This window comes from Callionymus lyra, chromosome 1, assembly GCF_982586985.1.
Source record: "Callionymus lyra chromosome 1, fCalLyr1.hap1.1, whole genome shotgun sequence".
Classification (NCBI taxonomy): domain Eukaryota; kingdom Metazoa; phylum Chordata; class Actinopteri; order Syngnathiformes; family Callionymidae; genus Callionymus; species Callionymus lyra.
In genome coordinates this window covers 50,020,091-50,047,520 of record NC_141818.1, presented here as the reverse complement: position 1 = coordinate 50,047,520, position 27,430 = coordinate 50,020,091, and the positions used below count along the sequence as shown (strand labels likewise).

Sequence of the window (27,430 nt, the reverse complement as noted above, 5' to 3'; positions counted from 1 at the left end):
AATGACTTTGTGAAATAGTATCTAAAGGTTTTTTTTAGTCGTGTCCTGGGAACAATTGAGTTTATTTTACGCAGACAATATTTAGAAACACTGAGTCTGACGAGCAAATAGAAATGATCTTTATTGTAACTCTTGTTAATCATTCACATCACCATTCGTCAGTAACATCACCTGCATCCAGATATGGAAACGACAACAACAATAAATATATTGTCATCCATGGTTTCACTATGTACAGCGACAGGGCGGCGTCGAGCTCTCGGGGTCACCGTCCGGTGTCTCCACAAACAAGAGTGTGACATCATCAGACGGCGACACACCAGCTGAAAGTCACCCTGTGCGTTGAAAAGAACTCCTAAGAGAAACACTTCAAAATGTAGAAAAGAAAAAAAAAAAAGGTGAACAATCTTTGTGTCGTCATGGTGTCAGTCACAACACCCAACCAATCAGAACACAGCATGAAATCTTATCAGCATTCTTGGGGATTTGGGGAGAAATAAAAATGATCTTAACTTAAAGTGACTCATCTCTGCCTCTTCTGAGATCCTCTGGCCATCATGTGTGTGTTGTGAGGGTGAGTTCATGCGTTCATAACCACAGAGAAAGAGCGGAAGGTGAAGTTTAAATCGCTTCACTGCTGTTTACCGAACAAAACTGAACATTTAATCACATTTTTCTGCAGACGTTTTATGAGCTTCAACTTCATTGTTTCTGCCTTTGAAAAAACTTTGCTGGTTTTTCTTCAGTTAAAGGAGTTTTCTTGTATAAAAAAAACTGTTGATTCGGATCAGATGTCACAATGCTGGTGGATATTTATAGATTATATAGTTCGTATTTCACTATCGGTGCTCGAGACATCACAGATGACGTGTCTATGAAGTTACCGTGACGATGGGCGCAGTGATTTCCCATCAGGCCTCGGGAAACCCCTGGTGATAAAGTCGCCGTCATCCTCCCGCCTCATGGTTTTATATTCTTTTCTAAACACAACATGTCGTCAAAAACGGTGAATTCAGAGTGGGAAGCTCAAATGAAAACATACTTTGATTTTCTTTTTGAAAACGTAAAGATTTAGTGACAATATGCCGAAGAAAAGCCTCCCACTCTGATTCAATGGCAGAGGAACGGAGTTTAAAATTGTAGAAACATGCTTCTTATCGGGGGGAGGACTAGAAAATAGCTGCACGTTATTTGGTCACTAAGCAACACTTCTAATCCTTCAGAGCTTGTGAAGTACTCTTTTATCAAAATCTGAGAATATTGATGTGTCGAGGACAGGGCAGTGAAAGCCAGAAAGAAGGAAGGAAGAAACCAGTTTTGTGTAGTTGAACTAGCTCGTTCAATATTGTTCTACATCTACTTATCTTTTTTTTTTAAGCATTAACACATAAAGATCTGACGGTGTGTCATGATTTCAGTGAACTATCATCTTGATTTAAAGTATCACTAAGTAAGATTGAAAACATTTTTGTCTCCCTCCAGTGTTGGAACAGTGTAACTGCAATGTTGTGGGACCTCTGTTGCAACAATGATTGCACATTTGTTTAGAAAACATGAGAAATGCTATTGTTGGATCATTTTCCTGTTTTTTTTTAATTTTCCTGGTGACTCTCAACACCCCCCATTTTAAAATAGTTTCTGACCCTGTTAGTGGTCTCAGGGACACTCTATGGGCGGGTCTACATCATGAACAACTAAATTTCACTGTGTGAGTCATGACTTCCATCCAAAAATATGAATAGAAATTTGACATCGTGCTGCTTTAAATGAACAAGTTGTAGATGCAAATGACAAAATTGAGTTTTTATCTTCTTCCTGAATAGAAGCTGGAAGTTGATGTTTCTAGCAACTGGGGGGAGATCGAGGGGAGGATCTGGAGCACAGTAGGAGAAATGATGTCTCTTATTTGACCCTGGAAGCCACTTTAGTGGTTTCCAGTTGATTTTAAATACAATGTCGGTCCATAATATTCCATGTTTCATGATGAATCTAAATGTAAAGTACATTTGTACACAGACCTTAGTATTCCTTCCTTGGGAAAGTTGTCTGACGAGGCAGATAAACGGGAAAGAAATGGCTACATGTTTTAAAAGTGAAAGAAGGTTTTGTTTTCCTAATCTTTCATCAACATACTGTTTGCCTCACGAAGGCAAGATTCTGTAGCGACCCTCGTCAACATCCGTTCACAACCAAATGGAAAACGTGTTGAGTGAAAGCAGACTTTAAAATGCTAACATGCTTATGTGTCTTCCTTAGTCATGAATGTCTAATTCCAAAATTTCCAAAATTAGTTTAATCCACGAGCCCAGCAGGACATGAGAGACACAGATGGTCTTTTGGTGGACTGGTCTGCTTGATCCACCGTCCAACTGTGAGCTTTTAGTGGCACATTTCTAAGTCACAACACTGGAGTTGAACTCTGTGAGTAACATTGACGTCACTGGTTTAAAGTGGTCGGAGCTGAAACTGGTTTCTTGTTTCCTTCCTTCAGAACCATTTTAAAAGACATCATCGCTGGTCAGACCGAGAGAAGGTTCTAAGGAGGAGAAGATCAACGAGGTGGTGAGAGAATTGAGGAGGATTCAGGTGATTCATGTCTCCGCAAAATCAAGAAATGAATCCAACTGAATCCAAAACCCACACAGTAATATATTTTCTGCATATAGACATTTTAACACGTGTCCTGGGAATTTTTATCAGAGATCGTTGATCAGTTTCAATTAATTTGTATTTAGTTCAGTTTAACTATCTTCAAAACCAATAAGAAATTATGCCATTGTGTATTTTATTAATTATTTCCTTCAAGGATTAATAATCATCGAGTCCTATTATTAAAAATAAAATAAAATAAAGAAGTTGAGCGTTTACCTGCATCTTTGTTTTATTCAGTGTAAAACCTCCCAAATAATTCAAAAGGAGAAAAAAGGAGCAAGAAAATGTCAATGTGTCGTCCTAGAAATCTAGTCATGCACATATAAATAGTGATTAGATTTGACTATTGAACTCCTAAAATGACTTTTTGTTTATGTTTCCGAATTTGATATAGACTTTTAAAATTGTATATATATATGTATATATATATTGTTTATTGAAAGTGGATCTATAATAACAAAGAATAGTAACCAGACTATTGTTAACCAGTAACAAGTTTGATTAAAAAAGACAAATTTTTACTTCATATTAGTGGCTTGTATCGAGCCAAAGTCAATGAAACTAAAACGGCAGTTGTGTTGAATCATGTCAAGCATTGTGTCGCACACTCTCTCAGTGGGTGTCGTGTACAAACTCAAACTAAGTTGTGCACACTTGCAGCACAACAGTCTCTTGTTTCCATGTGACCTCAAACCTGAAGCTCCCTCGGTGGACATGATTCGTGTTTCAAGATCCCGTGATGGAAGAGCAGATCGTGGCAGTCGTAGTTCGTTGAATCAGAAGAGACAGAACTTCTTCTTGAGGTGGTTCCTCTTCCAGAGTGAGAGCTGGTCGAACTCCTCCAGGGTCATTCCGAAAATGCTGTAGAATTCCTCCTGGGAGAGATGCAGCTGCAGGACGGACGAAAAAGACAAAAACAACTATTTTGTTTCCATCTCAGACTGAAATCGAGGCTCTTGCATATTTAGAAATGAAATTTTTGAAATGGTTCCTCAGACATTTACCTCCAGTCTAGTTCTGTCCAGTCCAGGAGGCAGCTTACTTCGACCCGCAGTCACTACTAGCATCTCGTACGGAAAGATCTACAAACAGGAATACAAAATTTAAGAATACCAAAGTTAAAAAAGGCTTCTGATTAAAAAAACAGCAGGTCGCCTGCAGCAGGATTTCTAGAGACTATAATAAAACGGTTAAAATGTATTTTTTTCAAACTGAGTCTAAGACAGGGATGTCTGGCTTGGATCACAGGCTAACATCTTAACCAAATATATATTACATTTAAATAATAGTTTATGACCCTTCTTTACAGAAAGATCAAATAGATGTGATGTGTTTTAAAATTATCTTTGTCTTAAAAAGTAAAAGCATCTATTAGGTTTAATTCAGTTCCTTAATTCAATTGTGCCATATCTTCAGTTCCTAAGGCATTTGTTAAAGTGATAGTTCACCCAAAATGCATACTGCGCTGATTTTCAACTCACCCTTATGTCGACTAAGGGTTGAGATTATTTTCAGATTAATCTGTTCTTTTTTAGATATAAATGTTTGTTAATTTTAATGTAGTGACTGGAGCTCAGTTGTCTTTATCTTGGGATCAATAAAGTGTATCCATCCACCTTCATCTTTGTCCATAAAGACACTTAAAACATCCATATACCTCCATACTACTCGTCTGTAACATCATCTCTTGTATGAAGCCTCCACATGAGGAATTATTCAGTAGAAAATTAAAGGTCAAGGTCAGCTTTATTGTCAGACGTACAAAGGAAACCGAGAAAACCTTTCCAACTATCCTGCAGTGAATAGATGAGGACAATAGTAAAACCATTAAGAACACAAACTGATCCTAGCAATTGAAAAGTAGGTTATAAATATTGTATAAAATATATGTAAGATAAAGAGTAGCAGCAGTGTAAAATCTTTATTTTTTTCCATTTGTGGCAGACTTACAACGCTATAAACCATAAAAGTATGGGTAAATATCGAGAACGCCTCCAGTATAGACAGTAGACTGTGTGAGCTCTGGAAGCTGGAAACGTTGATGTTTTTAAGTGTCTTTTTGGATGAAGATAAGCGCTTTGTGACCCTGGTCTGGAAAAGCGCTATATAAATACAAATGACTTACTTACTTACTTACTTACAACTGAGCTCCAGTCGCTACATTAAAATGAACAAACATTTCTGTCTATAACTCTAAAAAGGAACAATAATCCCAACTCTTAGTGGACATGAGGGTGAGTAGAAAATGAGTTTGAATTTAGGGACTAGCACTATCACTTTAAGGGGCCACAGAGAAAGAAAAAACAATTTATATAATTTCTGTTCAATTGATTATAACTGTCTGAAAGTTTATATTGAAAAAAGAAGGTGTTTTCTCTGAAGTGACATTAGTTTGTTCCACTTTGAGACGCTTTTTTAGTCATGTTTACTAAAAGCAATGAATATCATACATGAGTGAAACCAAACTCTGTTTTATTTATTTTGACAGTGTTTAATGTTGGCCCGTGAACATCAAACTGGTCCAGGGTGCAAAAAAGGTTGCGACCCCCGTTCTCAGACATGTATAAGAAATATAGTGAATATTACAGTCTGGTCCGTCATGCTTTCAGACGTCAGTTAAAGTAAAGATTTGGGCGTCATGTATTGATGCTCGCAGGTCTCGTCCAGAGTAACAAACCTTGTGGTCCAGCATGCTGGGAAGAGAGTTTCCACGGTCCATCCTGGAGTCTCCGTTCTGGCCCCAACACACACAGAAATCACACCGTCAGGCTTTTTGTTCTGAATATTTACACACTTGACTTGAATAACTGAATGAACAAGAAGCCTTGGAAGAGAGAAGAGCTTTACCTGAACATCTGCGGAACATGGAGAGAAGAAATGAAGAGCTACATTACTTCCACATGTCATGAGAAGATCTTAAGCTTATTCCATATTTGTGTCAAAATCAATCACACAAGGGGCCGAAATCTTTTAGCAGACCAAGTCGCTGGGTAAAAAATACATTCATCAACAGGAAGTCTGATTGTGATGTTGTCCTTTTCTCACTGGAGGCTCAATTTATCTTGAGTTTTTTCTACATACATCAAGTTCCACATCAGAAGTACAATATAATGTGTAATTATTAACATCTTTAATCTATGTTCCTTATCTTAAACGCTGACATATGTCATACGTCCACCACATGAACATGAATCTACTTTGCTTTGGAGACAATCATCCAGATCACACCATCAGATTTGGTCTTTGCATTTTAGACACATGGGATTTTTTAAAGAAGTATACACACACCATTTTAACTAGACGGCTTGTTTTTTAAATGAAATTCCAGCAGAAAACTCTACTTTTATCATTTATTTTACATCATATAACCTTTTTCACTTCACAAAACGATATTGAATTCTTTTTTTGGTTGAAATGTACTTTTTGCTGCATAATTAAAAATTGCATAATATAACACAATCATAATCTTACCAGGAAGTATTTAAAAATGTATATAATTTTTAAAGGAAAATCCACGATATCTGCAACTATATATTATATAGATATATGTTCCTCAGTGTCTTATGTGAACTATGAGGTCAACTTATATTCTCGTTACCTGCTGGAGTTTTGTCGGACGAGCTGAACTCTGTCGACTGCAGCTGAAACACAAATGCTTGTTTATTGTTGAGGTTCAGCTGAAAATGGAAAAAAATATTGACTTTGAAACAAACACTCACTCTAGACAGTCCGGTCTTGGAGGATGCTGGGAAATATACTGACCTGGATCCACCAGAACCTGCAACAGGAGAATATAAGGTGGGGTTGAATCTTTTAGGAGGATTTCAAACAAGAGAATAAATAAGTTTATAATACGTAAACTGTGTTTCAGCTTCTAATTGTGCACAAAAGCCATCAAGACATTAATGAATTTGATTAAATGGACAGTATTTCGTATGTGTGTGTACCAGCATGCTGGCTGCGGTCGGGCAGTGAGCGAGTTTTCCTCCTCAGCGGAGCTCCAGGTTTCTCCAGCTCGTCTTTAAGGATGATTTTCCCCAAATTTGATTGAATCTAAAAAGCGGGAAAAAGAACCAGTGAGTGACACTAAAAGTCTTCACTTTGTTCCATTGCTTACCTTGTTGAGCTCTTGCTTCTGAAGCGCTCGCAGCCCCCACACTTCGTCCTGCCCCTCGCCCTCCTCGTCATCCTCCTCTTCATCCTTCTTCCTACATTCTTGCTCTGCACCACAGGTTGAGATCGCAAAGGAAATCACACACATATCAAGTAGAAAAATAAGTTGATTGTGATGAATTCATAATCTGTTAAATCGACTTTTTAAAAGGTTCGATTTTTCTGTCTGTCTGCCAGTAAAACAACTCACTGTTTGGTTTTTCAATGACATTTTCGGGAAACATTGATAATAAAATAAATACAAATATGATGTTCCGCATAACAATCTAGATCCAGGTTAGATAATCCCTCAACACTGCATTCACCAGCTTTACCAGTTAGTTCAGACCTTTCAATTACATTTCAAATGCAAAAAATGTGTCAGATTATATAGTTAAAATAAAGTAAAAGCAATATAAGAGGGTTAAAGATTTTAAATATAGTGGTCCCTCGCATTAAATAGAATCCGTAAACTCAACTTTGCATATGAAGTGCCATCCCTCTACTATCTGTTACTTGAACAGCTACCATAATGCTTTGCCGCCCAGCCAACCAATCATAGCTCTCGATCACTTTTCGACATGGCAAAATAGACGTAGAATTTAAATACATAAGTGGCAGCTGATTGGTCACTACAGTGTATAGAAAGGCATCATGGGAACCTCACTAGGTTCTGTAGTTGTGTTTAAATCTGCTGCCCAAAAAAATTGCGCATTTGTAAGATTAAAGAGTAACAATAACAAGGAGTTTTAAATGTATTTATACAATATATTTAAATAATCAGTACCATGTACAAAAAAAAATTGAGAGGGACCACTGTATTGGTGGAAAAACAATGTTTGGTGGAGATCTGCGCTCTCTGAGTGCTTTTCCTTCGTAGATGTTGTGTTAATCACTCGACAACATACTTGATAAACTCTACAATTCTGCAAAAGCTGGATCCTAAAATGACACGAGGAGACATATAACAGACCATTTCTCTGCAGACGAGTGCAGTTGTCAACATGAAGTTGAATCTAATCTGATCCGACATGTGTTGTTGTGTGTGTGTGTGTGTATGTGTGTGTGTGTGCGCATGTGTGTGTGTGTGGCTCATACCAACGACGGCCACAGAAGGGGGGCAGGGCCAGTATTCAGTCTCTATCTTGGAGGGCTGGTTGGGGTCCGGAGGCTGAGCTGCTGGAAACTTTGACGATTCGATGATCAAGTCCTCGATGTGTTTCCCCTGCGGCATCAGAGCAGACGCCACTTCTGTACACGACAGAGAGAAAATGATAAAAATATGACCTTTTTTTAAAAAGCAGTTCAGTGTGTCTGACATGAATGAGACACATCCTGGTCATCACAGCACCAGTAAGCCTGTGGACACACACACACACACACACACACACACACACACACACACACACACACACACACACACACACACACACACACAGCATGCCAAAGCTGATTAAATGTAGTAAAATCATGTCAGGGGTTCCCAGCAGAGATGCAATTTGCGTCCACATTTTGATTAATTTCAGCCTCCAGACTAGAAAATCTGTCTGGGGAAAGTGGGAAATAAACCAAATTGTGTTTTAGAGCCGACAGGAAAACAACAACAAGAAAAGATACAGCTTTGTGTTAATATCACGTTACTGTACATACAGCTAGGAACTGATCAGAAACTGGCATATAATACTGATACTAATTGTAAATAATAACTGTAATTATCTTTAGTATAAGAATAATAAGAAGTAATAAATGTGTGAAACATGTGAAAACAAGGCTGTAGTTTTCAGAAAATGATGAGAGGTTTTAGTGTCACAACGACCTTTTGTAATGTCCATTAATACCATAAGACTGATGAACTCTCCTCCAGATAAAGCACCATAAACCTGTCATTATTGACGATCACATATGACTAAGATGGTAAACGAGTGATGATTTAATTACCAAATTCAACATTGAAATGATATTCTGTGGGATAGTAGTCTATATCTTCCATGACAGTTATTGATCGTAACTTATATTTTTGACGGTGACATATGCTACAGAGGTAAGAAATGATGTTTTAATGATCAATTTCTTTCAGATTTTACATTCAAAAGGTATGATATTGTGTGAAATATGAGTCTACGCTCTGAAGAAGATATATATGGCAATCATTGATTTTAACTCAGGAAAATGATTGATTAATCACGTCTTAAAAATCATCATTTTAAACGATCGATAATCTATTAATGGGGTGATAAATCAATAAATTTGTTTTAAAACACCAATAAAATGATTTTTTAGAGCCATCAATCAAAGATTGGACTTGCTCAGGAAGGACCAACATGCTATCACAAGCTGGAGTCAAACCCGAGACCTTCATGTGTCACAAACCAACCTTGTTTGTAGATCGGAGGCTTTCTATAGATGTTGCTGCCATTTTCTAAAAGACAAGAAGAAGACGCAAAAGTGGTGAAAATTAAACGCTAAAACCGTAAATAAAGAAAAGGACTAAGGTCTACCTGGTCTGTGGAAGTGATGCAGGATGCTCTTGGGGCCAGCGGGGTGGGCTTGCGGTGTGGTGGGTGTGTTGGGGGTGTTGGGGGTCGGCGGTGTTGGGGTGCTGTGAGTTCCGCTGGTCGGTATCGTGGAGCTCGGGGACGAGCCGCCCGGCGAACGGTTCTCCAGCCATTCTCTCGTCTCCTTGGAGAGATTCTGGAAACACCATCAGCAGAGATGAAGTAAACATGTTTTGAAGTTTAATTTCAAATGTTGCAAACTGTGGTGAATACCAACCTCTGGAGAGGGAGGAGGAGAGATGGAACGAGGAGACAGAGATCTCTGTAAGAAAACATGATAAAAACAACCTCAGGAAGGGATAAGAACAAGAACTCTTGATAGAAGACTTTAAAGAGGATGTTCCTCTCATTGTTCGAGCTGGTGATTTAATCCAAGGGCTTTTCATCCACGTCCTTTTCCCTCCGTCAGTCTCCTTGACTCTGCTGCTGACATCAGCTGTTAACTAGTCTGTCTGGTTGCTAGGCAGCAGATTGATGGGTCACTTTGCAGCCAGACGCGGAACTAACCAACCGACAAACTAAGTGGCCGTGGGACCAGATGCAGCCGCGATGGCGTCTCAGATCTGACCGGCGACCTTTAGGGTAACAGCCTGAGCCAGCGTTTGCAAACACGCATTCCTCTGAACGACACACGCCTCCTTGGGGTTCCAGCCGCCCGGCACCGGGGCTTCCACCAGCACAATCAGCTTTAATAGGTTTACCTTCGCTTTCATGGCTTCTCCTGACTGGCGACGGAACGCATGAGTGCTTTTAGTGCCTGATTTTTAACTGGACTTGATTTTGTATTGTTCCAGGGGGGCCTTCGTTGAGCTGCTTATTTTCATTCGTATTTTTTAGCCACCATTATGTCTTAATATTTATTTTACATAAATAATTACAGTCATTTGTAAGCATTTGAAATATAATTGATAGAAATTACATTGGTCAGTAGGTGGAAGTATAAATAATAATTGCACTGTGAATTAATGGTATAATTAAAAAGTATTTTGGTTAAAATTAATTTCTATAATTATTTATTTATTTTTGGATATTTATTTAATTTTACATTTTTATTTCATTCTAGAGCTCTCTCCCAACCATGTTGTTCTTTGACAATGAAGAGATTATATTTGATTAACAGTAGATTAGAAACATATTCAACAGCAATTTCTTCTCTAATATGGAAAGTGAAAAAAAACGTTTTCTAATCCAAATGGAACTGCAGAAAACCAACCTTATAACATCCTTACTTTTCAAATGTTTTCGTATTTTCTGAAAGTTTTGGAAACAACAAGCACAAAACCTCCTTGGCAGGGGTAAAAAAAAACATTTTTTCATGATATAAAAAGACAAAAACGTTCAATTCATGTCTTTTCCTGATATGAACTGGATAATATTTTCTATCAGGTGAAAGTCAAAGCTCAACCCTGCACAAATTAAAATAAATGGCTTGAAGGACAGACTTGTCACAACACCATCTGGAGCTTATAATCCATGCGTTTGTTTCTTCTCGTCTGGACTATTGTAACGGTTCGTTTTGGTGTCTAAACAAGAAGGATGTGTCTCGCCTGCAGTTCACACAAAACTCTGCAGACAGAATTCTGAGCTGCTCTAGTAGAAGAACTCACATTTCTCCGATCCTGACCAGACTGAAACTCTTCACTGGCTGCCAGTTTCTTTCAGGATCAACTTTAAAATTCTGGTTCTTACTTTCAGATCTATTCATGGTCAGACCTTCCATCAGTGATCTGATCCAGACTTACACCCCAGCTCGGGCTCTGAGGTGGACCAGAATCTGCTGATGGTTCCTGAACTTCAGGACCAGAGGAGAGAAATCCTTCCAGACTGTTGCTCCTATGCTTTGGAACCATCTCTGTGTTTGATGATCTACTGACTCCTTCAAGAAACATCTCTGTGTTTGATGATCTACTGACTCCTTCAAGAAACATCTGTGTTTGATGATCTACTGACTCCTTCAAGAAACATCTCTGTGTTTGATGATCTACTGACTCCTTCAAGAAACATCTGTGTTTGATGATCTACTGACTCCTTCAAGAAACATCTGTGTTTGATGATCTACTGACTCCTTCAAGAAACATCTGTGTTTGATGATCTACTGACTCCTTCAAGAAACATCTGAAGACATTCTTATTTGTGTTTTTCCCGGATCTTCTGAGACTCCTGTTTTGTCTTGTGTGTCTTGATCTTTTAAAGTATATATTTTAACTGTGTATTGCTTTTGATTGTTAAAGCGTTTTGTGACCCTGGTCTAGAAATATCTTTACAAATAACTATTACTTACTTACACTTACACAGTTTGGTAAATAATATATATTTTTGGCCGCGACTTTGACTGATCAGTAATTTTGAGATTGAGTTTGACGCCCCTGGTTCAGAGGACAAGCAAGATTCACCTCTAGTGGACTGTAGCTGTAGTGCGGCTGATAGATCATCAGGTCCGGTCTTTCGATGTCCAGAATGGCTTTGTCTCTCGGTAATGCTGCCAAGTCCTTGTATCCGATGACCCCATCTTCCACTCTGGCCTGAGGTCACAGTCGGGGGGGCGGAAGAGGAAACCCAGAGATTACAGGTTAATGTGACGTGAAGATGATCTATCCCGACACATCGATACGAGGCTCACCACGATGGCGGCGGCAGGAGATCCCGGCACGCTGGACCCTCTCAGAGACAGCACACTCCCTGGAGATGTCTGGGCCCGCTGCTGCACACACACACACACACACACACACACACACACACACACACACACACACACGGAAATAAGACACTTTGAAAGAAGAAACTGAGGAAATATTGAGACATGTTACCTTGGGCATCATCATGACTGCTGATTGGTCAGTTTCTGAAAGAAACAAACGTTTAGATCATAATAATATAGTGATTGTTTGAAGGTACAAATGTTATAAAACTTGAACAGCCATGAAAATTGTCATAATTGTGGCCACAGGTTAAAAAGAATGTTAATGGCGAAGGTTTAACAGTAAAACAGAATTATGAAGGAAATCAAAATAACATATATTGTTCAGAATAACTTTGTTTCACCATGTGAAAGTGTGAAGATAACAAACTTATTTCACAAAAAATAGAGTTTAATTTAATTTACAACTTTTTTGTTTACAGTAAAAACTAAAATTAAGATGGATGTTATTTTTTTAATGTATTTTACTCTTTAATTAATTTTACACTCAACAAAATAAAATACAATTATGTGCAAATGGTTGATATAATGAACATTAATTTTTTGTATTTTTTAGTGTATGAACAAAGGTTTTTTAAGAGTTTAATGTAAGACATTTTTTTTAACATGAAGGTAAAACATCAGATTAGATTTTTTAATAGAATCAAATTCTACTTTTTTAGGAAAGTAGTATCAACATGAAACAGAATCGACTGCTATTACACTTATAAACTGTGCCTTGTTGAAAGAAAAAAAAATTCAAAAAACAGGTTTAGTTTCTCTTTGTTAACAGTGAATTGATTCTGGTTTCGTTGTTTAAAACAGCGCCTCTGGTGGTGAACATCGATGCATTAATCCATCTGTTGGTTGAACTCAGAAATGGGAACGAGACGATGGTTGATCTCAGACTTTCAGTCCAGCTTTCCCTGGTTTTCTGCTGCCGGTTCGGGGTTTTGTCCGACGCGGTTGATTGACACAAAGGGATGATTCCAGAGCAGCTTTGTTTGGAAGCTCGCGTGGAAGTTTGGGTAACAAGCGGTCAGAACAACAATAGCTTTACCTCGGAGAGAGAAAGATTCATGTCTGTGTGTCTGTCGTCAGGGCTCGAGGGCCTGATCAGCACCTGAAACACACATTTATACAAAAAAACATTATGACCACCTGCCCATAGAGTCTTGATGGAAATGTTTACGGAGAAAGGAATCTCCTGTTGGTCTCTGGAGGAGGATCAGTTTCCGTCTAATGGCCCCAGACGATCAATACTATGATCAATAAAGTGGAAGATTAAGGTTTCACCCACAGAGAGGAATGTTCTTTGTCCAAGGAATTAAACCCAGACCTCCTCACTTAATTTAATATCAATGAGACTCACATGTGTTTGAATAGATCCACTAAAAGCTATAAGGGTTTTATTGATATTATACATTGCAACATCTTTATTTATTTCTAAAACTTTGTGTACTTGGTTGTAGGGATGAGGATAAGCACCTCTGATTTTAACACATCATCAGAAAACAGTGATCTATCATAAACTCTGGATCAGGTAGATAATAGTTGGATCAGCTTTACTTACTATTATCAAACAATTATCAACTATTATCAAACAATTATCAACTATTATCAAACAATTATCAACTATTATCAAACAATTTTCAACTATAATCAAACAATTTTCAACTGTAATAAAACCATTTTCAACTATAATCCAACAATTTTCAACTGTAATAAAACCATTTTCAACTATAATCCAACAATTTTCAACTATAATCAAACAATTTTCAACTATAATCAAACAATTTTCAACTGTAATCAAACCATTTTCAACTATAATCCAACAATTTTCAACTATAATCAAACAATTTTCAACTATAATCAAACAACTTTCAACTGTAATCAAACAATTTTCAACTATAATCCAACAATTTTCAACTATAATCAAACAATTTTCAACTATAATCAAACAATTTTCAACTATAATCAAACAACTTTCAACTGTAATCAAACAATTTTCAACTATAATCCAACAATTTTCAACTATAATCAAACAATTTTCAACTATAATCAAACAATTTTCAACTATAATCAAACCATTTTCAACTGTAATCAAACAATTTTCAACTGTTATTAAATTATGTATAAATGAATAGTATATTTATTTTTGTCATTCAGTCAGAACCTTCTGAACGTGAGTGAGTCACCTTATTCTAAGAAAGCGTAGTATATTTAATACAGTGAAAAACAAGAAGTGTTTCCAGTTGGTGGTTTAGTTTCAATGGTGTTGAAGCGGCTGAATTTAGAAAGTTGACGTTGAGAAGCTCACACTGTGTCACACGGGGTTTTGAGCAGAGATGAAGACTTTCCCTCGCTCTGTTTGACATCCCACAGTGAAGCTCCTCGTCTATTTCCAGAGTCAGGTTTTAGCAGCGTTGCTAAGCGATGATTCTGGCGATCTGCTGCAGTTTGATGAAATGAAACTGTCGTCACTGCTGAGCCAAAAATCAGATAATGATTCCTGCTTAGTCTGTACTTCACTGTCCTGCTACTCTTCTGCATTTTCCTCAGTCAAACAGTTTCAAAGACTATTTTAAGAGATGTGTGTATCAGGTGGATCTCAAGCTATAGAATGAGTTTTCAATTCTCACTTTTTACTTTTACTTAGTAAAGTCAACTGGAAGTCAGTCTCTCGCTATAAACCTGATACCTTTAAGATCATAGAGCACATGATCTTGAGACATGAGACACTGTTTCATGAAACCTCATCAGCTGGTCCATGAAACTTCATCAGCTGTTCCATGAAACCTCATCAGATGTTCCATAAAACTTCATCAGATGTTCCATGAAACCTCATCAGCTGTTCAATGAAACCTCATCAGATGTTCCATAAAACTTCATCAGATGTTCCATGAAACCTCATCAGCTGTTCAATGAAACCTCATCAGATGTTTCATAAAACATCATCAGATGTTCCATGAAACCATATCAGCTGTTCTGTGAAACCTCATCAGCTGTTCCATAAAACCTAATCAGCTGTTCCATGAAACCTCATCAGCTGTTCCATCAAACCTCATTAGCTGTTCCATGAAACCTCATCAGCTGTTCCATCAAACCTCATTAGCTGTTCCATGAAACCTCATCAGCTGTTCCATGAAACCTCATCAGCTGTTCCATCAAACCTCATCAGCTGTTCCATGAAACCTCATCAGCTGTTCCATGAAACCTCATCAGCTGTTCCATCAAACCTCATTAGCTGTTCCATGAAACCTCATCAGCTGTTCCATGAAACCTCATCAGCTGTTCCATGAAACCTCATCAGCTGTTCCATGAAACCTCATCAGCTGTTCCATTAAACCTCATCAGCTGTTCCATTAAACCTCATCAGCTATTCCATGAAACCTCATCAGCTGTTCCATGAAACCTCATCAGCTGTTCCATTAAACCTAATCAGATGTTCCATTAAACTTAATCAGATGTTCCATGAAACCTCATCAGCTGTTCCATTAAACCTCATCAGCTATTCCATGAAACCTCATCAGCTGTTCCATGAAACCTCATCAGCTGTTCCATGAAACCTCATCAGCTGTTTCATGAAACCTCATCAGCTGTTCCATCAAACCTCATCAGCTGTTCCATGAAACCTCATCAGCTGTTTCATGAAACCTCATCAGCTGTTTCATGAAACCTCATCAGCTGTTTCATGAAACCTCATCAGCTGTTTCATGAAACCTCATTAACCAATAACAAAATTGTTTGTTCTCTTTACCTTCACACCGGAGCGAGTACACAAAAGTGATTTGAAGGTTTCATTGTTAATTGTCTATTTTTGTGTTACACTTCTGTAGGTCCTACATGTTCAACACTAAACAAGTTTCCTCCCAACTTCAAGTCATGCAAGTGGTCATTGGTGGTAAAGATCATATTTAAATCAGTGATTATCTTTCAGCACCAAATATTTTTACAAAGCTGCTTTATTTCCACATGTTTTCTAAGAGCTGATATATATTGTACACTGCCGTTTTTTTTTCCATTTTCTAGTTTAGTTGGTTAAAGACTCAGCAGATCAGAGCCTCTACTGGTCTGCGGGGAGCGGAGATAGCTCAGAGGAATGCTGGGAGATATCTAAGTGTTGCTAGGTTACAAAACCTTCTCGTCCAATCAGCTGACAGGAAAAAGAAAAAGACAAAAACAAGATGCTCTGCAACATGAAGCTCTCACGATCGACAGTACTGGCCACCATCGAAGGACAGTCATTTGAACTTTCCTACATTACCCAGAATCCCCTTCAACGTACTGTAATTGACACAATCCAACAAAGAAGCACAGGAGAGGTTTTAAAATGTCTGGATGACTTTACCGGGGGCTGTCGCTGCCTTTGTGCTCAGACAAAGTCACGTAAATGATCTTGTTAAAACAACCGAAGAGGTTGTTAGTATCGGTCACTGCACACAGTTGACACACACACACACACACACACACATACACACACACACTTACACACATATAGGTCCTGAGAACGTGTAGACATTCTTTTTTTTGCAAGAATAACAAACAAACTTCTAGATCTGAATGAAAATAACACTATGAGACACTATGATTAATCTTGAGATCTTCAACCCAAGAGTATTTTATTCTCCATTACTTGTTCCACAACTATTACAGCAGTAAGTGCCGCTCGGGGACGTGAACATGTGAAGAGGTGATGTGAAGGACGGCTAAGGGACGAACTGACAAGAGAATAATCCCAACGATGATTCAGAGCCGTGAAGCTGTGACTCAGCAGTTTCCCCTCTCCGACCCACTTTCAGTTCCAGGCGTCAACACCTTTGTTTTCACGCATCACGACTTGACAGCGAGGATGAGATTAATGTCGTCGTATCCTTAGAAATATAGACATGATGTTTAAACTCAACTGTAAGACTGGAGGTGTATTTGAGAACAAATATAAAGATAGAAAAAAACCTATAAAGGGCCTCAGAGTTTATTACACTTATTAAGTCAAGACGTTTTGTTTTCTTGCTTTTTTCTCATTTAAATATATCTAAATAAATATAAAAAAATATATGTGTATTTAAAATGCAGGCAGAAATATGTATGTTTTGTGATGTTAACACATCTGAAATTGTTGAATTTAGTAAAAATAAATTAAACTGTGAGCTAAAAAATCCATCAAACAATTTTTGATTCAAAGTTACAATAAACATTAAAACTCAAACTCATTTGCTCACCATTACAAATGCTTTTAAAAAAAACTATAATTGTAACAAAGTCAATGCTCACGTCTCGCACAAAAAAACACCATCAAACGCATGAGAAGAGATGAATGTTTAGAGCTAGCAAAAGCATCTGTTATGTAAAAAAAAAGAACACAAAAACACAACAGTGTCACTGACTAAAGCAGCTGCAATGATGTAAGCGACTGTAACTTATTGCAAAGAGTCGAAAACAAAACTTAATACAGAGGAAATTCTTTGTTTTGTTTGAACTATTTTATTCTTAAAAAAAACAAGTGACCTTCTTACAGTTGAAGTCTTCTCTCCAAGATGCAGTATCTTATGTTTTGAACTTATTACTTTATAAAGTTGCTCTGAAATCATAGCGAATGAGAGGTTACAAGAGTCCATTATGATGTAATAATGGCTTCACTCCTGCAACCAGCTGTTATCACGCCCGACTTTGTTTATACAACGAGTCTCTTGGAGGTGGAGGTTTCCAGGATTGATGACGCATGGTGTGTAACCTCGATGTTTGACCAATCACAGCGGAGAGGGTGTGGTTTAATCTCCAGAAAAAGTGTTTTCAGTGGGCGGGGCTCACGATCATTTTCTAATGTCAATATTTCAATGAAAAGAGAGTTTTTTACAAACAGACACTGATGATACAATAGAGTCACACATAACTTTAATAAACACACAAATACACATATTACTTGCCCTTTGACAATATTTACATTAAAGCAGCACTATGTAAGATTCAACATATATAAAATGTCCCAAATGACCAATTAAAGAACAAAAATAATTAATTAAACAATTAGGTTTTCATATTTGCCGCCTGGATTTATTGTGGCACAACAAGATATTGCGCAATCTATGACTTTAAAGTTGGCCTTCCTTTGATCATTAACCTAATTGGGTCCATGTCTCTGTTAAAAAGTAGTAAATGTGGCGGTCTTTCAAAAGGAACTTTGGTATATTAGTTTTCTTTTTATATAAACTATTGAGGAATCAGAAGCCGATACTGTGTGTTATGCACCCCAGTGTCTTATCGGTTCCTGCAGACGTGCAGCCACGCCCAGCCACACGTATTCAATGCAACCGCCACCATCGTCATCACAGGCCAAGTGAAGGTTCTCAGTGACGTGATTGACAGCCAGAGTGTTGTGGTATCTAACTTGTGAAAGTACAAGATTCTGGTAAAGTGCTGTTACTAAAAAAATCACATTAAATTTAGAATAAGTATTTAGAATAAGTTGAGCCTAATTAACCAAAACTCTCATAAATGAAAGTTTCATGTACATTTAGGAGGGAAAAGGTAGTGTTGAAGCAGGATTATTCGTGACCTGACTCAGTTATCCGAGTCAAAACACACAAAATTGAAGTTTAGGCATCTGGATCAAGTTTCTGTCTTTAAAGAAATCATCCTGAAGGCTTTGAGTTGAAGTCAGCTATGGTTCTACTGAATGTTATTCCACCAATTTTCTTATTTTACCCTTATTGCAAAATATATTTGAAATAATACACAATAATAAGACACAATGAAACAAGCAGAGAATCTAAATAACCTCAGATACACAAAATCCATCCAAACCGAAGAACGTGGATCAGAATTCCAATGCTTGCCGTGTGCTGAGGACAAACAGCTAAAACACTCATATGTATTCTATTAAGGGATTTAGGGAATTTCCTCATGATTCCAAACTCTCATTTCCACAGTAAGTAGAAGAGCATTTACTGGACAGTTGGTTCAAATGTTTTCAAAACTCATAACCAACATCAGAAATATATATTTATTATAAGGTTCAGGTTCAAAGGGTCAGTTTTAGATGGACTTTAATTCCCAGTTTTAAGAAGAACTACCAATTATAAAGCTCCTATAATCCAGGTTTGTTATAGTGCTGCTGAGTATCACTATAGTTAATCCCTGCTGTTCAAACACATGAACATCCTCAGATCCTTTATTTTAAAAGTAAAATGAATATGAACAATATGTACTCTCTGGCGGAAACAATGTTTCTTGCTAATAAATATAACAAAAAAAAGTATATTTCTTATCAATGCAAACGATGCCATAAGTTATATTTGCTCCTTATTTGGTGTGTGCTTTCTAAAGAAATCACACACAAAAACTACGTTTAAAATCTAGAAGGTTGAAGTTCCTCAGAGAGCAATGGTGTCATTTTGAATTTCAGTTTGATGAATAACTGTTTAAGAGGAAAGATTGCAGCTTGTTTCGGAAAGATTTTTCGGACACAGAATATCCGAGCTATTCAAAGACACGACTTAAAATTCCTCCCGTAGAGAATCACCTGACAGACATGACAGCCACTGCAGGCCGACCCGATGCCGGGCTCAGCAGCGTGGCCTCATTCCTGCATCCAACCCTCTCAGCCCCGCTGCAGCCACAGATAAGAGCCGCAATACTCAACCCAGTTACAGATGAAAACATCCTACCTTTCCTTAAACAAGGACAGATCTGAACACGTTATTTACATTCCTATTTGAATTAAAACTAAATAAAAAGTTAAACCCCTAGACTTGAGGATGAGAACCAAGTCACTAAGCAAGTAGCTACTAGTTGGCAAAAAATAGATGATTGTTCGTACAATTATTCTCTTTTTTTTGTTTACAATTGTTAAGATTAACCAACAAGTAAAAGTACATTAATACAATTTATGATAAATTGGTTGTTTTTGTCTTTGGTTGACTGATCTGAAGGGAATTTGGCAGTTGTTGCTAACAGCTAATTTTGCAGAATACATAGCCGGAGACATTGTTAGAAATAAAAAAATGAAACAGAAACACATAGATACAAAAGAATATAAGCTGTATATCGTCAAATATTGCTCAGAATGTAACTTTCCTCATTCTTTTGCAACAAGAAATACATATTGAATCAAGTATTTGTCAACATTAACCTTTTATCAATAACTATTTTTAAATTAACGTTTGCATTTTAACACAAATCTTAAATTATATTTGTGTAATTAAATTGATATCATCAATGTATATCTATTTTTATAACAACAACAGATTTGTAAATATATATATTTTTACCAGGTATCATACTACTTACTTAAAAAGTTTTTTATTTTTATTTTGTACCTTCTAATTCTTCGTAGACGTCTGTTATCGTTCTATACTCGTACAGTTGCTGAACAGCGTGGGCATCTATTCGTGGAATATGACTCATCTTCAGTCATGTTATACAATGGAAACTTCACTGAGACTTCACCGCAGCAGGGTTGAGTCTGCAGAAGCTGCTGCTCCTGTCTTCTCCCCCGAGATGTTTCCTGCACGCCGATGCCTGTTGGCCATTTTCTTGGCCTTCTCCTCAGAGATGAAATTGTTCATCACAGCCGAGACTTCTAGTTCTGTCGGAGGAAATCTGTCTCAATAGTTTACTTAAACGAATTCATATAGAAACTAGTTAAAATCTAAAAATAAAATTGATTAAATAAGTATGTTCTCTTCTTTCACACGATGCCAAAACCTGAAGCAAAGGATTAAAAATAACCATGTGTTGACTTCCAAAGATCACATGTGCGGTTAACACATCGAATAAAAACACAGCTATCTCTGTTTTTCAGAACTCTAAGCAATTTACACTTAACTCTGTACTTCACCTAAAGGTTCACTCAAAGTAATCAATTCTTTTTTAGAGTAATAGACAAAAATGTTGTCTTCATCATCTTTGTCCAAAAAGACACTTAAAAACATCCAAATACATCCATACTGCTCGTCTCCCATCAGGATCTCAGGGACACAACAACACAATCACATTATAGGATTGAACCCGCAACCTCTCAGGCCACAAGACGACCACTCTACCATCTGAGATATTTAAATGACAATTGGGTAATGGAATATTTGAATCGATCCCAAGTATATAAACAACAAGAGGATGTCAGGATCTCCCTGACAAGTCTCTATAGCTTAATATACTGTACTTACAATGATAAATAAAAGTATAATATTTTGATAACAAAACATTGAGTTTAATCTCTGTAACCCGTGGGCAGGTTACCTTTCACATCCCACATGGATCACGAAGCTCGTCGTGACTTATTCTGACCTCTGACATCCATCGTTGATTTGGTTTATGTAAACAAACAAGGCCCATCGTATCCACAGGCAGAGCTGTTTCCATGACAACTCCTCCTGCTACCTCATCATGTAACACTTTAAGCACAAGCAGCGACACATTTTTACAAAATCTCTCATCCTGAACGACAATCTGTTGCCGCGTCTCTTGGGAAGGAGTCCCAAAGTTCTGGATGGATGGTGGACAAAAACCTTGTCCTTCCTTCACAAGGTCTACCCTGTCCTCTGAAGTACGTCAAAAAGGAAACTGTTCTCATATTTAAGTCACGACTTTTGTGCCAAATCTGGAAAAGCAAGCATTTTTATGTGGCCCCAAGAGATTCAAATACATAAATTCTAAAAAATAACTTTCATTTTCTCATCCAGGATTCCCCTTCAAAAGGTTGTGGGGAGGCTAGAGTTTGTCCCAGCTACCTTGGGTTACAGCGGGGGACACCCTGAACAGGTCTGTCAGTCACATAGAGAGCCAGAGACACTAACTATTAACTCCAATAGACAATTAAGATGCCTAAGTATTTTTTGGGACTGTGTGAGGAAACCAGAGTTCCCAAATAAACCCACACAAACAGAGAGAAAACATACAAACTACAAAAATAAAATAAAGAATTCACTTCAAACCTGCAGTTGATTAAAAAACTGCAGCTAGAATTCCGACCAGCTCTAGTAGAAGAACTCACATTTACCTGATCCTTAAAACTCTTCACTGGCTGCCAGTTTCTTTCAGGATCATTTTAAAATTCTGGTTCTTACTTTCAGATCTATTCATGGTCAGGCTCTTCCTTACATCTCTGACCTGATCCAGCCTTACACCCCAGCTCGGGCTCTGAGGTCTGTGGATCAGAATCTATTGATGGTTCCTGAACTTCCGGACCAGAGGAGAGAAATCCTTCCAGACTGTTGCTCCTAAGCTTTGGAACCATCTCTGTGTTTGATGATCTACTGACTCCTTCAAGAAACATCTGTGTTTGATGATCTACTGACTCCTTCAAGAAACATCTGTGTTTGATGATCTACTGACTCCTTCAAGAAACATCTGTGTTTGATGATCTACTGACTCCTTCAAGAAACATCTGTGTTTGATGATCTACTGACTCCTTCAAGAAACATCTGTGTTTGATGATCTACTGACTCCTTCAAGAAACATCTGTGTTTGATGATCTACTGACTCCTTCAAGAAACATCTGTGTTTGATGATCTACTGACTCCTTCAAGAAACATCTGTGTTTGATGATCTACTGACTCCTTCAAGAAACATCTGTGTTTGATGATCTACTGACTCCTTCAAGAAACATCTGTGTTTGATGATCTACTGACTCCTTCAAGAAACATCTGTGTTTGATGATCTACTGACTCCTTCAAGAAACATCTGTGTTTGATGATCTACTGACTCCTTCAAGAAACATCTGTGTTTGATGATCTATGTGTATTGTTTTTGTTTATTAAAGCGCTTCGTGACCCTGGTTGAGAAAGACGCTTTAGAAATAACCTTTACTTTACTTACTTAACTTACTTTAAACATTGAATGTTAATCCTCATTATCATAACTTGAATAATATTGAATAAGAAAATGATTCTTCTTCTTATTATTATTAATAAGACTGCAGGGTTTTCTTATGATTGTGTGTTGAGTTTTTTCTTTTTACTAGGGGCGACATAGTTCAGATGGTAGAGTGGTTGCCTGCAGTCCAAAAGGTTGCAGGTTCAATCCCAGCTCCGGACAAGCTTTTGTCGTTGTGTCCCTGAGCAAGACACTTCACCCTGATTGCTCCTGATGGTGAACTTGGCGCAAGTGTGCAGCCTACTCACATCAGTATGTGTGAATGGTTGAATTTCCCCTCGTGGGACTAATAAGGGATTCTGTTTTTTTTCCTTTGGATGTGAAAAAAAATAAGAAATCTGAAATCTATGAGCGAAATCTGTTGCATTGTATCCTTTCAAGTGATTAGTGAAAAAAAAATAACTTCAGAGTCAAGGTTTACCGTTGAAAGGTTCTTTAGAAACTTCAAGAAAGAGAATAAAAATGAATAAGAAAGGGATTAAAAGAAAGACAGTAACGTGAAGGTAATTTATTTTGTGTTATGTATTCAACTACAGAGTAAATCAACGCTTTTAGTTCATGTTTGGAAAGTCACAGTTATGAAAGTAAATTCTGCTCGACCCAACTTTGACTTAAATGCTGTTTCTTTGCACAGAAAAATCTGTTATTTCTGTTCTATTGATTATTTGAAAGGTGTTTTAGTTCGAAAACAGAGTTTCTAATTAACATTAGTCTGTGACTATTGACACGTCAAGACGCTCATTTTAGTCAATTTAATTCACAAAACAAACCTGTAAACTAGTGAAAACGAGTAAAACACAAATTCTATATGGACCATCTTGATGCTGATTCAGCATTATACTGAGGTGTACTTTTACGTTCATATATTTGCTAATTATCCTATTTTATTTGAGTTCTTTTTATCTGAAGGTCGACAATAAACCGGTATATGCCTGTTTTAAGCGATTCAATTTCCTGAGTAATCAGTTTATATTCGGGTTATGATCATCAGCCTCACAGTTTGCTCTTTCTGCAGTGGGCAGGGGTCGGTGTGGACATCTTGAGTGGTGCGAGAGAATGCTGTGATTACTGACACCTTTCTATCCAGACCGGCTCCAGTGACAGCTTGATGAAGTGAGAGCCAACAGTCAGACTCGCAAAGAGTCCAATCCTCACTTTCAACGAAGGCTCGCTGTTGAACGAACTTAACATGAAGCAACAATGACTTCCAGCCAGTCAAGGCTGTTGCTGACGTCTGTGTGCGGCCTCCACACATCTATTCACCATTGTGTAGAGTTGTTCTTCTCTTATTCAAAAGTTCTATTCTCAATATAAAAGCAGATCCTCTAAAGTTATTTCTAAGTATTCCAGCAAGAAAACTTTCAATTCATTTCAGTGAGTGAGTGAAGGTTAAAGTACAAAAATGAAAGTTAAGTCTTCAGTGACTCTCAATCGTGTACTTTTTACAGTGTACATCTACATTATTGTGTACATAGTAGATGGCCAAACTGGTGAAAAACTGTAGAAAACTTGATTAAATCAATGAAATATGGTCAGAGCAGAAGACCTTCCGCACTGAGTCTGGTTCTGCTCGAGCTTTCCATCTGTTATAAGAAGGTTTTTCCTCACTACTGTCGATCATTGTGATTGTGTGGGACCTTTTTTTTATCCTGACCAACAGAAAACAATGAAGGCAATCAGGGAAAGAATTATTAGAAAATAAGTCGGTAAAAATGTCGAGCATCCACTTGAGTCAGATTTGACCGAAGGAATTCAACTATTCCTCTGCCAGAGTGGCGATAGAGACTCTTCTTCCGATTATGAATCTACTTCCTGCTCTCTTCTAAATGAACATTAAAGACGTGTCTGGCACAGCTGATGAAAGCCTGAAGAACAAGAAAAGAAACAGGAAAACCGTAAACCCGAAAAGGTTTCATGTGAATTTCAAACCTCCTGAGGCTGAAACTATTAAATGTACATAGCGACGCGATACAGTACTGTATCGATTTTCTTCTTACAATTTATTTATGGTTTTGCTTTCAAATCATACTTTATTTTCCATCATAGTAATTTTATGGTTTAGTACTAAAGTGTTTGTAAAAGAAAAAATAATAATATTAATGGTTTTTTTTTTTTTTTTTTAACAATTAACAAATATTCACATCGTTTTGAAATTTTTGTGTTGCAATTAAACTTCCGTCCACTAGAACTCCTCCGCAGATAAAGTAACAATGAAGATCCGAGCGATGCCTGAGGACGAGAGGATACAGTGAACTCCAGCAGCTTTTAAAGCTGATGTTTGGACATATTTTGGTTTGAAAACAAATGAAAGCATGTGTTTGTAAATACTACAACACCAGACTCAAGTACTGGACAATACTACACATATATACTTGTTACTACACTATCACAACACCAGAGTCAAGTACTCGATAATACTACACATATTCACTTGTTACTACACTATCACAACACCAGAGTCAAGTACTTGATAATACTACACATATATACTTGTTACTACACTATCACAACACCAGATTCAAGTACTCGATAATACTACACATATTTACTTGTTACTACACTATCACAACACCAGAGTCAAGTACTCGATAATACTACACATATTCACTTGTTACTACACTATCACAACACCAGAGTCAAGTACTCGATAATACTACACATATTTACTTGTTACTACACTATCACAACACCAGATTCAAGTACTCGACAATACTACACATATTTACTTGTTACTACACTATCACAACACCAGAGTCAAGTACTTGATAATACTACACATATATACTTGTTACTACACTATCACAACACCAGATTCAAGTACTCGATAATACTACACATATTTACTTGTTACTACACTATCACAACACCAGAGTCAAGTACTCGATAATACTACACATATTCACTTGTTACTACACTATCACAACACCAGAGTCAAGTACTGGACAGTACTACAAATATATCCTTGTTACTACAATATCGCAACACCAGAGTCAAGTACTGGACAATACTACACATATATCTTTGTTACTACACTATCACAACACCAAAGTCAAGTACTGGACAATACTACAAATATATCCTTGTTACTACACTATCACAACACCAGAGTCAAGTACTCGATAATACTACACATATATACTTGTTACTACACTATCACAACACCAGAGTCAAGTACTCGACAATACTACACATATATCCTTGTTACTACACTATCACAACACCAGAGTCAAGTACTCGACAATAATACACATATATCCTTGTTACTACATACTACAGTATCACAATATATTGCAGAATATTCAAGTATCATTGTCCCCGTATTGTGATATGTATTGTATCTCCAGATTCTTGACAGTACACACTCGTAATGAAAGAAATTGATCAAATAAAAAGACTGATACATTTTGGCCGAGCAGCCATTGTGGTCCCTCCAGTGTGTTCCACCAGGTTCATGACGCTTCCTTTACAACACACATGTCATTGTGGCTGTTTTTGTCAAATCAAATTACAGCTGAAAACATTACACCTGTACTAGTCTGACAGCAGACAGGTGAACCCTGACACAGACTGAGTGACAGATATCAATCAAGAAGAGGTGTAGAGGAAGCCATAGTGTTGGCAGATGTGATGAGGATGAGGAGGATGAGGAGGATGAGGAGGATGAGGAGGATGAGGAGGAGGGGTGTTACATAAAACCATCCTCTATTCCTTAATCCATCCCACCGGTTTCTCTCCCTCCTCTCCTCCTCCACCAAGTGTTTCTCTCTCAGAACCACCTCTCATCACTTCCTTCATTGATGCTTCCAAACACCAGGTGTGGAGCACCATTGCTGCCTTGCTCAGTGGCGCCGTCAGTGCAGCAGGTCCATCCATGCCTGGTGCGGCGCGACAATCCGCCGGCTCCCGCAGACAAGGTCGAGGACCGAACCAACTGGTCTGCGGTGAATGAAATACTTCATATTTATCGCGAGGCTTGATCATAATTCACTATTTAACGCAGTTTATCTCAGAAACGTGCGCAGACTCATCCAAGCGTCCGCAAACATGAGCGTGGATGCGCAGCAGAGGAACATCAGTGCGCACATGTACGTTTATATTCACAGGTTACTATGAAATGTAGTTTAAAAAATAAATAAAAATCACGTCACGTGATCATGAGGAGTGGTAAAAGGTGAGTCTTACCTGGGATGTTGTTGCTGTGAGTCAGAACTATCCAGCAGCTTCTTCTCTGCCTCTCTACTCTCTCAATATACTGCATGCATGTGCGTGCATGTGAGCGTGCATGTGAGCGTGTGTCTCCCTCTCTGGACCAGACCATTCTCCGCAGCAGGGGGGGTTAGAACATGACAGTGCGACATATTGCTGCGTGTGTTGGTCTCTCACAGGATAAGAATATCAACAACAATTATAATATTTATAAAAAATTATGATAATAATAGTCATGGATGATGATGATGAGAATGAACAAAAACAAAACAATTGAGATGATGATGTATTACAATAACAACAACAAGAATTA

The 27,430-nt window shown here is 37.7% G+C and overlaps 1 protein-coding gene across 3 annotated transcripts; it reads right to left on the bottom strand.

Annotated features, from left to right (window-relative positions):
* Positions 1-103: 103 nt before the first annotated feature.
* LOC148090040 (dematin-like) lies at positions 104-27,178 on the bottom strand. Of its 3 annotated transcripts, none has more exons than XM_087811467.1 (16): positions 27,094-27,178; positions 13,097-13,159; positions 12,167-12,201; positions 11,980-12,060; positions 11,753-11,881; positions 9,577-9,621; positions 9,303-9,495; positions 9,179-9,223; positions 7,903-8,055; positions 6,770-6,873; positions 6,600-6,705; positions 6,372-6,430; positions 6,236-6,293; positions 5,330-5,379; positions 3,657-3,734; positions 104-3,542 (listed from the first exon to the last, which is right to left on the bottom strand). In XM_087811467.1, the coding sequence occupies exons 3-16, from the start codon at positions 12,179-12,181 to the stop codon at positions 3,429-3,431; spliced, it is 1,230 nt and encodes a 409-aa protein (XP_087667593.1). In that variant the 5' UTR covers positions 12,182-12,201; positions 13,097-13,159; positions 27,094-27,178; the 3' UTR covers positions 104-3,428. The 3 variants fall into 3 exon arrangements, with proteins under 3 accessions (XP_087667593.1, XP_087667610.1, XP_087667601.1); XM_087811484.1 differs by having other exon boundaries at positions 5,330-5,386; positions 6,251-6,293; XM_087811475.1 differs by having other exon boundaries at positions 11,980-12,057.
* Positions 27,179-27,430: the final 252 nt, after the last annotated feature.

Bases quoted from the DNA above. Each gene is read 5' to 3' on its own strand.
- LOC148090040 (XM_087811467.1), bottom strand. The intron at 6,874-7,902 runs GTATGAGCCACA...CCTGTGGTGCAG, and splicing joins CCCTTCTGTGGCCGTCGTTG to AGCAAGAATGTAGGAAGAAG. The intron at 6,706-6,769 runs GTAAGCAATGGA...CCCGCTTTTTAG, and splicing joins AGAAGCAAGAGCTCAACAAG to ATTCAATCAAATTTGGGGAA.